This window comes from Caretta caretta, chromosome 3, assembly GCF_965140235.1.
Source record: "Caretta caretta isolate rCarCar2 chromosome 3, rCarCar1.hap1, whole genome shotgun sequence".
NCBI lineage: Eukaryota > Metazoa > Chordata > Testudines > Cheloniidae > Caretta > Caretta caretta.
Genome location: NC_134208.1, coordinates 160,014,238 through 160,027,519, shown reverse-complemented (window position 1 = coordinate 160,027,519; position 13,282 = coordinate 160,014,238). Strand labels below are relative to the sequence as shown.

Sequence of the window (13,282 nt, the reverse complement as noted above, 5' to 3'; positions counted from 1 at the left end):
TCCTCTTCGCATTCTTTGGTGCAGTCGATCTTAGACTACCTGCTACATTTGAGGAACCAGGGCCTGGCACGGTCCTCGGTCAAGGTGCATCTGGCAGCCATTTCCGCCTTTCATCCGTCAATCCAGGGGCAGGGTCAGACGGTATTCTCCCATGACATGATCAGGTTCCTCAGAGATCTTGAGAGACTTTATCCACAAGTTCGGTTCCTGGTCCCTCAGTGGGATCTCAACTTGGTGTGGGATGGTTCCCAAATAAATCTTTAAATTACAAAGCTGTTGTTCTATAGAGCAGGAACTTCAATTAGTGACTATTCGTCTACTCTAAAAATAATTAAAACAGTGCTTAACCTTTGCCACCCTGCTTCTGTGATTCACCGCTCATTACTTCCCATTAGGGATGAATAAGCAGAGGAGTGCAGCAGAATAAGAGATTTCTTACCTGTTGATAATTCAGCCATGCTGGTAGACTGACAAATGAACAGAATACTCGCTGTAACCATTTAAAGGTTTCTGTAAAGGTAAATGACATTGACATTTAATCACAACATTTTTATATCAGTTTGGTGTCTTAATGCTAATAATTAGTTGCTGGAGTATTTCTACAGTTTTAAAAGAACTTTTCTGGTGGCCTACACTGCAGGGTAGGCTTTAGTTCTGGAGCCTTCAGCAACGACATTGGACTATTTCCGAATTCTGTAGGTGGGATATTTTACCTATTAATGATGAATTAGTAGAGAAGCTTCTACAATAGAATCTCAGTTATGAATAACAGAGTTACGAACTGACCAGTCAACCAGACACCTCATTTGGAATTGGAAGTACACGATCTGGGAGCAGCAAAGACGAAAGAAAAAAAGGAAAGTATATACAGTACAGTACTGTCTTAAACATAAACTACTTAAAGGGGGAAGCAACATTTTTCTTCTGCATAGTAACGTTTCAAAGCTGTAGTAAGTCAATGTTCAGTTGTAAACTTTTGAAAGAACAACCATCATGTTTTGTTCAGAGTTATGAACATTTCAGAGTTACAGACAGCCTCCATTCCCTAAGTGTCCATAACTTTGAGGTTCTACTATCATAGAACATTATCAGTTCAGAAATGTATTATTCCGTATGTGTGTGTGTGCTCGCACGCACATATGCATAAGTACATATACACTTATATATTATGGATACACATGCATAAATTAACATTACTTGTGGTACAGACAAATAGAATTTGGGCTTGATTCATTGAGTTTGTTACAGTGTCTATTACTTTGTGCTATTATTTTAAAAGTGAACATCCTACCATATATTAATTTCAAGATGGCCATCCTCTTCCCCTGAGCTCCACAATAATATTCTGTCTCCCCTAATTTCTTAATCAGATTGCCAGATTGAACAATTGAATAGAGAGCAAGTTGCATTTTTTCCTCATAGGGAAGGAAAGATTGGGGAGGGGGGAAGGTAAAGAACAAAATTGAGACTCAAAATCTACTAAAGATATAGAAAAGGAAAAAAACAAACAAACAAACAAAATCAGAATAAACAAAATATGAAAGATGCAGCAATGTTGCCATCCCATGGCATGTTTGGATGTAGAGCATGGTTACCAGCAGATCCATCATAAATGAGAGTGGGGTACCAACCCCAAAGGGCCACTGAGGTATAAATAGTTTGTGTAGCTTGACTCAACAATGACTGGGAAATCGGGTGTAACTGCGTGTCAGAATATATAATCCCACATTGGGATTGAGGGCTCTTCTGATGACTCACTGTCAACAGGTGTTAGAACCCTGTATAAATTTGGTGAGAATATTATGTTGACTGATTGTGGCAGGTGGAGCTTTTTAACTGCCCAAGATAGTACAGGCTATTAACTAGGAAGGCTTGACCCTTTGGTTTGAGAGGAGTAGGGATGAAGACAGAGATGAAATCCTTAAGTAAAGCAGGCTGGGGGAGAAATTTTAGGATGAGATTTATGTTTTTTTATGTTAGAAAGGAAACATGGTCTAGTTGACTGGGTAGTAGAGTAGGAGTCAGAAGACCTGGATTCTATTTCTGGCTCTACCAACTGACTTGGCACGCAAGACTTCATCTTCCTGTGCCTCTGTATCCACTCCGACCTTCTGTTATTTCTATTTATTTTAGACTATAAACTCTGAGAGAGATGCTGTCTCTGAGTATGTGTTTGTACCAGTTCCCTTGTACAATGGATTCCTGATCTTGCTTTGGACTCTAGGAGTTACTGTAATAGAAATAAGTATTATATTATTTGATTTTCCATTAAAGCCAAACTCCAGGAAGGGGTTAAGTGTGCCATTATACAGCTTGTGTAGACATTATTTGTAGTTGGGGAGCAGGGGAAGGAGAGACATGACCTACTCAGAGAGAGAGAGAGGTAGAAGGATGGCCGTGTGATTAAATCACTGGCTTTGTATCACAGAATACCCACGACCAATTCCTGGCTCTGCTACAGATTTTCAGTATGATATTGGGCATAATTTTTCTGATTCATTTCCTCATCTGTAAAATGGGGATACTTCACTACCTCTCAGGGGTTTTGTGAGGATAAATTTATTAATATGTGTAAGGTGCTCTGATACTACAGGGCCATATAAGTATCCAGAGAGAGAGAGAGAAAATATTTGAAAGGTTTAAACACCAAAGAGAGAGAATTTGTTTAGTATAATTAAAGTTGGTACAAGTAGGGTAATGGCACATTTTAAATCTAGGTTGGAGAAGACACTGGTAAATGTACAATAAGAATCAGACCTGCACTGTCAGGGAGATGAACTAGATGACCTACAAGGTAGGTCTCTTCCATCTGTAGATTCTGTGTGTGATAGGTTGGGTCACAGAAGCCCCGTTGGGACTGCCACCTGATGTGCTGAGACTACCTCTAAGCCATTTTCCCTTGCAGTTTGGGACTTCAGTACATTGCCTGGTTGTGCCAGACACGCTAGCCTGCTACAAACACAGACCCAGGTCTGAACCACGTCCCCCAAAACTGCAGGCTTAATTGAAAACAATTTAAGAAGTGCTCCTGTCTCCAACACCCAGATACCCAGTTCCCAATGGGATCCAAACCCCAATAAATCCATTTTACTGTGTATAAAGCTTATACAGGGTAAATTCATAAATTGTTCGCCCTCTATAACACTGATAGAGAGATATGCACAGCTTTTTGCTCACCCAGGAATTAATTACTTGCTCTTGGTTAATTAATGAGTAAAAAGTGATTTTATTAAATATAAAAAGTAGGATTTAAGTGGTTCCAAGTAATAACAGACATAACAAAGTAAATTACCAAGCAAAATAAAACAAAAACTGCAAGTCTAAGCCTAATACAGTAGGAAACTAAATGCAGGTAAATCTCACTCTCAGAGATGTTCCAATAAGCTTCTTTGACAGACTAGACTCCCTCCTAGTCTGGATCCAGCAATCACTCACACCCCAATAGTTACTGTCCTTTGTTCCAGTTTCTTTCAGGAATCCCTTTGAGGTGTAGAGGCTATCTTTTGAGCCAGCTGAAGACAAAATGGAGGGGTTTCCAGGGGCTTATATTGTCTTCCTTTTGTGGGTGGAAACCCCTCTCTTCTCCTGTGCAGAATCACAGCTACAAGATAGAGTTTTGAAGTCACATGGGCAAGTCACATGTCCATGCATGACTCAGTTCTTTACAGGCCGACGCTGTTATTTACATGTTAGTTTGAACGTTCCCAGGAAAGTTCAGATGTGGATTGGCGTCTCTCAAGGTCCATTGTTAGCTAAGTACTCCCAATTACTTGAATAACCCCTTCACATTATGTTGAACAAATCTGCCTTATGTGCTTCCTTCAGCAAACACTTTAAATACAAGCATAGAGTCAATACTCATAACTTCAGATATAAAAATGATACATGCATATGAATAGGATGAATACATTCAGTAGAACATAACATTTGCAAAGATATTTTACATGGCATATCGAGCATAAAACATGTTATATTTACACTCATAAGCATGTTTCTATAAAGCATTATGAGGTGCAACGTCACACTGGGCCATGACAGTTTGCCTTCCTTACATGAAGAGTTTTATGGAAATCAGTAAACTATTCATAGTGAGTAATTATCCTTATAAGAATTTTAATGAGTATTATATTTTTTGCAAACCTCAGTTGAATATAAAACAAATACTGTAGCTATGAAGAATGTAGTCACTCTTAAGGGTAATGGTTGTTCAGAATAAAACTTCAGCCTTGTTTAAAAGTTGAATCAAAGAACACATATACATGATGATTTCAGGCCATTCTGAAAATAAATAAAAATATGGGAATAAATAAATCCCTAATGCAAAACCATTATAGTTGAGGGGTTACAGTGGGGATGGAACTGGCCCATTGCCTTTTATTCTTCCCTGTGTAGCTCTAAAATGTTGCATTATACCTTTAATTTATCATTTCCAAAGTGATTTTAATTGGTACAGAAATGCATCATTAATTAAAGTTTACATCAGAGTAAGAAAGCCAGTGATACTTGGAAGAACTTATGTTATGGAGGTCGCTAACCATTTTTTTTTAATAATGAAGACCAAAAAGATAGTTAATTGTGTCCATTCATGATAAATGTTAAGGTTTTACTGACTGTCAAATTTATGAAACTCTAATTCAGGGCATATAATTCTATAGTTTGTTGCACTAATAAGATGATACAGTATCAGACTGCTATATTTTAAGATACATCTTATTGCTTTCAAATCAGCTTTGTGAATAAAATTGGGCCATCAAGTTCATGTCATTTTCTTACAGTTTAGATGTGTTTCCCTCAACTGCTGAAACAATTTTAGTTTTTTTTAATTGATCATATTATCATAAATATTTGGAAGTAAGTCAAAGATGCTATATGGTACATATCTGGGTGTAAGGGATTCAACTATATACATCAGTTCTAGTTTCCTTAATAGCATGCTGGTGAGAATGTTGAGCTTTTTTACCATGAGACCATAGTTTGTCTGTTTTGGAAAGGATTAATTAAATATATTACATAGATGGTGCCAAAAATATTTGTGATGCCAATATTTTCTTTCTTTTAATCTATTTCATTAAATTTGCTGTATTTAATACATACATTTTATTTAGCAAAAACAAATCAGTTATTTTAGCCCTTTGTATAATTTTAATTTCTTGTCCTTTGGTTGAGCTCTGAACTGTTCAGTATTAAAATGCTTAAGAAACATATACTTGGTAGATATGTGTTAAAAATATTGATGTTTTCAGCTTCTTTTTGGCCCCTACTTTTTATTAAGAGACAAAAATTACTGCTACTTTTCTTCTTTTAAAACTGTATATTATTAGAGAATATTGGAAGCTTTGCTTCTATGATCTAAAAAGCCTCAGAAAATGTTTATAAACATCACTGGAAAACTGATACGTGAGATGTTGACCTTTATTCATAAAACAGTAATACACCAAGGATGCAATGCTGCAAAGTGTTGAGCATCCTCAACTCCCTTTGAATCGGACTTCAGAATACAGTAGAACCTCTGAGTTACAAACACTTCGGGAATGGAGATTGTTCATAACTCTGAAATGTTCTGAACAAACTCCAAACAAAACATTATGGTTGTTCTTTTAAAAGTTTACAAGTGAACACTGACTTAATACAACTTTGAAATATTATTATGCAGAAGAAAAATGCTGCTTTTAACCATCTTAACTTAAATGACACAAGCACAGAAACAATTTCCTTGCCTTGTCAAATCTTTGTTTAAACTTTCCCTTTATTTTTTAGTAGTTTACTTTTAACACTGTTCTGTATTTGCTTTTTATTTTATTTTATTGTCTCTGCTACTGCCTGATTGTGTACTTCCGGATACAAATGAGGTGTGTAGTTGACTGGTCAGTTCATAACTCTGGTGTTCATAACTTTGAGGTTCTACTGTACTTAATATCTTACCGGAGGTTTTCAGTATCTCACAGCATCAGGTCTTATTTTCTCATATCTATCTTTTTATTCTTCATGTGTATGGTCAACCATTACAGTAGCTGTCTACTGAAATGAAAAAGAAAGAAAGCCCTCTTTTACATGGCAAATTACATGTATACAAGTTATAAAAGAGAGTGTATAAGGTAATCAGATGCATTAATTTAAAATAGCTGAATGAATTACATAACTATTTCAGAACAAGTAATTAGTATAGCAAATGGGAAATCTCACAATGAAGATTCTCACATCTGATTTAAAAAATATAGATGGGATTAGCACAGAAACATGTTGGGTGTGCATAGAGATGCCGTGCAGGCAACCCAGGATTAGAACCAAGTGGCCGTTCAGAGAAAGATTTTTTTTTTTTTTTTGGTTTCCAAAAGTAAGAATTCATGTCCCCCTGCTGTAAAGCGCTGGGTACCAGCTGAGCCATGTACGTAATTTTCTTTCTTTGGTAAAAGGAAAATGCTGTTGCAGAGTGGCTTTCTAACAATGGAAGTAGTGACTGAGATTATGGAAGATAGAGAATGGGCAAACTGCACTTAATGTGTTCAATTCTAATTTCACATTGCCCTCCTAATTTTCAAAATGTAACAAGTGTGCTCCATCATTCTCCTTCCTACTCAGCACTTGTTTTGGATGTCACTCTTTTACTTCTGCTCCCTCTGTCTGGAACTCTTCCCTTCACCCGTACCAATTGCTTTGGCATTTTCAGTTTCACCTTAAACAAATAATTTTCTTGAGTTCATAATTGAGTCACTATAAAACACTTTGGGGTATTAGGCCACATTAGGCCAATTTCATAGGCTTGTGGAGTTGGACCCATTTTTACATGCCGAGATGGGTGGTTTTTCTGAAAGTAGTAGAATTTGTATAGTTTTTCTATAGGTACATAGGCTGAATTTTCCACACTGCATGTAGAATAAAAAACAAAGTATAGTGAATATATTGTAATAAATTATTATTCTACAAGGGCTTATATGTGACCGTTTCACTTCAGGTGTGTGCATGCCAATGCATTGAAGCCAGAGATATTTTTCCCATAATTGTACCATTCGCGTAACGCATGCGCCCTCAGCATTCTTGTACTTCCCGCTGAAGTTATAAAGAGGCACAAATACCCCTACCCTCCACGGTTGTTTCTTCCTGCTCGTGGTTCGTAATCAGAGCATAAGTCTTAGTCACACTCTTTTCCCTTTCTCTTATCGGAGAATTTTTTCTACAAATTATTCTCTGTCTTCCGGAATGGAAGCTGCTTTGCATTCCCCTTAAAATCCAGCTGCTCAGTACATGGCGGTTCAGACTCCACACTGTCCAGGAGCACACCATCAGACTTGACAGTATCCCCTTGCCAGAGGGAGTTGAAGAGAAGATGCCATTATCCTTCTCCGGTGCCAGATTTTACTTTTGGAATCAAAGTGTCAGGACATTCAGGCTATTTTTAAAAATTTCCTCATCTCCAAATTTTCTTATTAAATGTTTATCTTCCACATTTTATTCTGAGTCATTGTGGGGATGCTTGGATATGTAAATTGGTATGATAAGTCTTCAATTCCCAATGGCTCAGCTGATTATTTTAGGAGATTTTAATGCTCGAATAGGTCCCCCAACAAACACAGTATCAAGGGAAGAAAACACTGAAGAGACTTTAACTCCTGCCCTGTGCTAAGAATTTTCAATGCTAAAATAATATTGCAGATGCTCTATGGGGCCAAAATTTGGTGTAGAGGCCAAATTTCAGCCTTAGTATTTTTGAGGAGATTTTTAATTCTCCCAGTTTCTACCCCTGCCTCATTTTTACATGCCGAGATGGGTGTTTTTTCTGAAAGTAGTAGAATTTGTATAGATTTTCTTAAATTTTGGTCTAAGATCTGTACTCTTCCAAATTATAGATTGGTTTGTATTTGCCTTCAGGAGGTGGAGGAACAACCTGGGTACTCCTTATTTTCATGGTATAAGACCATCCATATTATTATAGTTAGGTTCGGTTTTTCTGTTACTCCTTTGCAATATGTTTTAACCAATGTAATCAACTCAGAATGACAGATGTTACCGAAGAAGAAGATACGGCTATGATTCCTGATTTTAACTTTGCCTTTGGGTTTTCTACTTTGAAGATTGCCCATGTTTTTAACTATATTTGAATTATCAAATCCTCATTTATGTAAGATACATATTCTGTTAAGATTCCAGATCATGGAAACTGCTGTCCTTAAAGGCAGATATGAAAAAGTTCCTTCACATCTTCTTTTTTGCTCATCTGGAGCATTGGAAGATCTACCTCATTATAGAATGATTATAGAATTTTTGGATTGTAGAATTTTCCAGCTGCTGAAAGCAAGAATTTAACCTTTTTTGCTTAATAAAAAAAAAGAATTTTTATCGCCATCTCTAAAGATAATGATTTTAGTATTTTCACAGTCCACAGTAGTAATTAAATCAATGTGAATTTTTGCCCTATTAGCATTGTACCAAAGAAGAGAGTTTTTATTAAGTTCTGATTGGCATTTTAATATATTATACGGATATTGCTGCTGTTTTAGATTGTGTATATTTTTCTTTCTGTATTTGCAAAAGACGTATGTCATATGCAGTCTAGTAAAACTGAAGAGAATGCTGCCCTTAAAGGATGTGAAATTGACAAAAACTTTCCCCGAGGGCTGCCCAGGATGCACTGACTCTGTCTTAGCCTCCCTGCCAGCTCTAGGGCTGTAGAAGCAGAGAACAGGCACTCAGCCTCCCTGCCTCCCCCTCCAGATCTGGGACCAGAGAGACATCGAGTTGGGAGAGGTGGGGAGGTTGAGCATCCCCTAGTTCCGCAGCTGGAGAAGCTGAGCACTCCAGCTCTATGCCTCTCCAGCCTGGAACTGGTCTTGGGGGTGGAAGGGAGGCTAAGCACCCCAGTTCTTTGCTTCGGTTTTTTGAGTATTATACTGATCTTGAATAAGTAATAAATAACGTACAATGTAGTATGTTAACATTTTATTGTAACTTTGCCCTAAGAAAAAGTTTTTTTTAGAAAGTCTTATGAAATTTTGTCCTGATTCAGGATGAACGTACATACCCACTGCTGTCAAGCAGGTTTGTGTTGGCACACCTGAACCATGCCACTGCTGCTGGTACCTGTGCTACCACAGCTACATTACTATTTATATTTGCATTAGCTCAATGAGAGCTAGCACAAGTATATGTGTGCAAACTGGGTCTCACACCCCTAGCTCCTAGTACAGATGTAGCCTAAATGTCAACATTGTTCACTATTTCACTGTTCTTTGAAGCATGTATAAAAGGAGAGGAAGTATCGTACTGTTAAGATTTCCACAATTTATTCCAGTTTCTCAAAGTATAGATTGTACCTGTCCCCTCCCCCACAAGCTGCTGGGGAAGAAGAGGTATGGAAAATGTTTACATTAAAATTATGTCTACGTTGCAAAAGAAAAGGTGTGCAAAGACACGGCAACTCTGCTTTTAGCTCAGTTTTAGCAACTTGAGTGAACGTTTGTAGGGCAGCCTTGGGTTGAACTTGAGCTGCTAAAAGTTGAGTTTCTGTGTCTTCACTGTTATTTTAAACCTGCGTTAACTAACCTGAGTTAGGAACTCACTGGGGTTTTTTTGTTTGTTTGTTAGTTTTTACTTTGCAGTGTAGGCATAATCTAAGCGAAGGAGGCCTTTAAAAAATGCGGACTGGTTGTAGGGGAATGCAGTTTGTTTAATTTTCCTGAAGGGGGGCTCAGCTTTCAAATGTTTGGGAATACTTCCCTAATTGTAAATGTGAAGAGTGATGATTTAGAAATGTAAAGGGTGAATCAGACCTAAGGTGAGGTTACTTCTCTCCTTTTAGAATCATTTATAAAAATTTGTCCATCAAAAACAATTTTTCAAAAATATGCTTTCAACAACTTTTATGTCTATGGGGATGACCTTATTCATACACTTATTATTTTAATGTTTCAAGAAATGTATCATATCTGCTCTAAAACAGTATTCTTTCCCTTAGGCCATGGGAAAACTCTGTGTGGTTTTTAATTGTTTTGAAGGTTTGGATTATCAGGTAAGGCATGTTATGTTCTTTATCTCAAATAACTTAGCAGGATAGTATTGCAAAGCAGAATAAATGTAATTTCCCGTGAAATGACAGTACAATAACAAAGTTCATCCGCTACTTACTGCAGGTATAAAGATAAGACTGCCAGTGCCGTTTGCTCTTTTGGGTTTTTAATTCACCAACAGACTGGTGTTATAAATTGCTAAGGAATATATCTAAATAATAATTTAGAACATCTCTGTCAATATCTGAGCTTTTTAAGACTGTGTCTCACCTATTATAATTTAGCTTTCAAAAGGAAAAATATTTCATGTTTTTCCTGTTAGTTCTATCCTACAACTATAGTACATTTCTGTTTTGAAAACTATGATTATGATAATAATACAAGGTTTTTGGTTTTTTTTTAAGGAAAAGTGAATGCAGTTAAATTTAGAGATGGGATCAGGGAGCTGTGTGCAAGTCTAGATCCAGAATATGTTTAGATTAGGGTCAGAGAATACGTTTAATCTATTTTTCTGCTCCTTTGAGTAAATAAGATGATTTCTTTCTCTTTTTACTCTCACTCTCTTGTGCTTAAAGGACATTGCAGTTTTTCAAGAATCAGTATTACAAAAATCATCTAAAGCTTCAGCTATTAATACTAATTTCTGTTTGTTTTTTTTTCCCTTAAGATGGTAGGAAAATTCTTCTGTGGACTAGTTCAGTCTGGAACATGGTGTTGTTTTGATGAGTTCAATCGCATAGATATAGAAGTTCTGTCTGTAATTGCTTCACAAATTCAGACAATCAAGGCAGCAAAAGATAGTCATGTTATCAGGTATTTGTTTTCATTTCCTTGATTCTTTTGCAAGTAATAGTGCCTTATAGAACTGGCTATTTACTGCTTTAGCTCTAGAAAGGCACTTGAATTTCTTACACCTGTTCCACAGTATGGTTGATCCTGTGCTGATAATAACCAGATTTAAACATTCCTAGCAGGGTTAGGATGGTTTCTCTTGAGCAGTGTGGGCAAGGTTTGTTTTTTTGGTTTGCTAAGAACAATGTTACGATTGTGCCTCAAACTATTGTATAGTTTACCTTGAAGGAGTTAGTTTATATTATGATTGAGTGAGCAGAGAATGGGGCAGAGGGAAATCCTTGTATACCTTGTTCAGAGGACAAGTTCTGCTAGCAACAAACAGAAAACCTAAATATCTGTTTGGCTTCCCCACACTCCGAAAAAGGAAACAGAAAGCTAAATCATGCCCTCATCCCCTCCATAGGTACATAAAGGCCCTAAATGCACTCGAATCACTTAGATTCTGCTACATGTGAGTGGGGAAGAGGAAACTGTGGAGGGGTTGCACAAGAGGAGGACGCTGTACCCTCATTATAGCAGTGCTTGGTAGCAGCTCTCTCTGGAGCAGTGTGGAGGGGAGGATGTTTGAGCCAGGAGGGTAACGGGAGAGTTGTTGTGTGACCAGGTCCTTGACTGTGTAAATCCACTGACCAAAACGCTTATTGTATGTATGCATGAATGCAGAGGCTACAGCCATTACTATAGGTCATAGTCTGCAGTAATTGATGCACTGGCCTTTCCTTCCCTACAATGGAGGATTTTCACGCTCACAGAGATTCTCTGTGAAAGGCCCATTTACTTGTGCTTTGCACTTTGTTCAAGATTTGTCCCAAAGTCATTCATCTTTGTCTTCCCTCTTTCTCTCATAATTTTGCTTTGTTTTTATGCATTTTAGGGCTTCTGTGTCTTTTTAATATTTGTATACACATTATACAGTAGTATTATCCAGTTAAAATTTGCAGAAAACATTTTTCTCCCCCCCCCCTTTTTTTTTTTTTTTGGTAAATGACTAATAATGTGCTTTATAACATAGATTTGTGCTGGAAGGAAAAGAAATCCGTATCAATACATCCTGTGGAATCTTTATTACCATGAATCCTGGGTAAGTGACAATAAAAGATAGACTTGTTTGAAAATGCCGAAGCATGAGCTTCAAAATTCCCCTTTGATGCCTCATACAGATTAAACTCTAGGCTGCTTTTTGACATTAGTTTATCTTCCAGATCAGTTAGAATATTTGGCTGTTTAGTAACTAAAGAGTTACTCTCTTTTTTTCTGTAACTTGTTCCAGGACCCAAAAGGAATGATGAGACTGTTTTTCCTAATTTATGGTCATCATCTGTCCCTTAAGGCTCGGCATGTTGCTTTCTAACATATTTGCTCAAAATGAAGAGACCAAATTATTTTTCCTATTTTTTTCAATATATTTTTTGTACTTTCTATGTCATGAATTCATCATTTCTTTCCTCCCCCTTTCCCTCTCCCTCTTTATAGTCATAACATTTGTAACTTTTCCCCTGTCAAATGGGTTTATAGCTATAGAGTAGTATTTGCCTCCTCTGCTCTTCCCCTCTTATCAGGCTGTTGGCAAGTCATGTGATTCTTCCTTTATAAAATCTCTGAAAATCTGTTTTTTCTTCATCATCCTTACACCCTAGTCTGTGCGTTGGTAACCCCTTGTCTCAGCTACCGAAACCCCAGGGGTAGTCAGTATGGAGGCTGTGGGCCAAATCTGGACTGCCAGATGCTTTTGAACAGAACCAGAAATATTTTTATTTATTTATCATTATTGTTGTTATTTTTATTATTTTCTCTGGAGTCTGGACCTTGACTATACCTTGACCATAAAAATTGGACCTTGACAAAAACGTAATTGACTTACTCCTGTTTACTCCATGGCCTCCCTGGCTTGTCCCCTTGCATCCCTGCAATCTATTCAAGACACTGCTGCCATAATTATCTTCCTCTCTGGCCACTATTGTTGACACTCCCATGTTTAAATCCCTGCATATTGGGTTCCAGTCATTTATCACCTGAAATCTGAGCTGCTTGTCCTCCATTTCAGCCTTCTGTGTCTGTACTTCTCAGATCTTATTTCTGCTTACCTCTCCTCTTATTGTCTGGTTTTCTCTCAAGTCACCTGCCTAGCTGCTGGTTTGGTGTTCTTCTCCAACTTCAGTCCTCCTTCCTTATTGTCACAGATCTGGCTGAGTTCCCGCTGTTGGACACTCACTAGACTGCTGTGAGGAAACCTAAATGTTGAATCCAACTTGTCTTTAGCTTGCTGGGGCTGGACAGAGTTTAGTCCCTGTTGTGGCTTTGGGCACACACTCCCGGTGCAGACCTCAGGTCTGACTCACCTTTTGTCTGTGGGGACCCTGATGTCCCAGCTCCGTAGGCCCTGAAAATTTAGTGTCCCATTTCCCCCGTGCCTCTACAGCAGCTTT

At 37.6% G+C, this 13,282-nt stretch overlaps 1 protein-coding gene across 1 annotated transcript in view; it reads left to right on the top strand.

Annotated features, from left to right (window-relative positions):
* The window catches only part of DNAH14 (dynein axonemal heavy chain 14), a 485,531-nt gene that overhangs the window by 186,717 nt on the left and 285,532 nt on the right, over window positions 1-13,282 (top strand). The window contains exons 31-33 of the mRNA XM_048843312.2: window positions 9,950-10,003; window positions 10,669-10,814; window positions 11,869-11,937. Coding sequence (XP_048699269.2) covers window positions 9,950-10,003; window positions 10,669-10,814; window positions 11,869-11,937 — 269 coding nt within the window. The remainder of the gene's footprint in view (window positions 1-9,949; window positions 10,004-10,668; window positions 10,815-11,868; window positions 11,938-13,282) is intronic.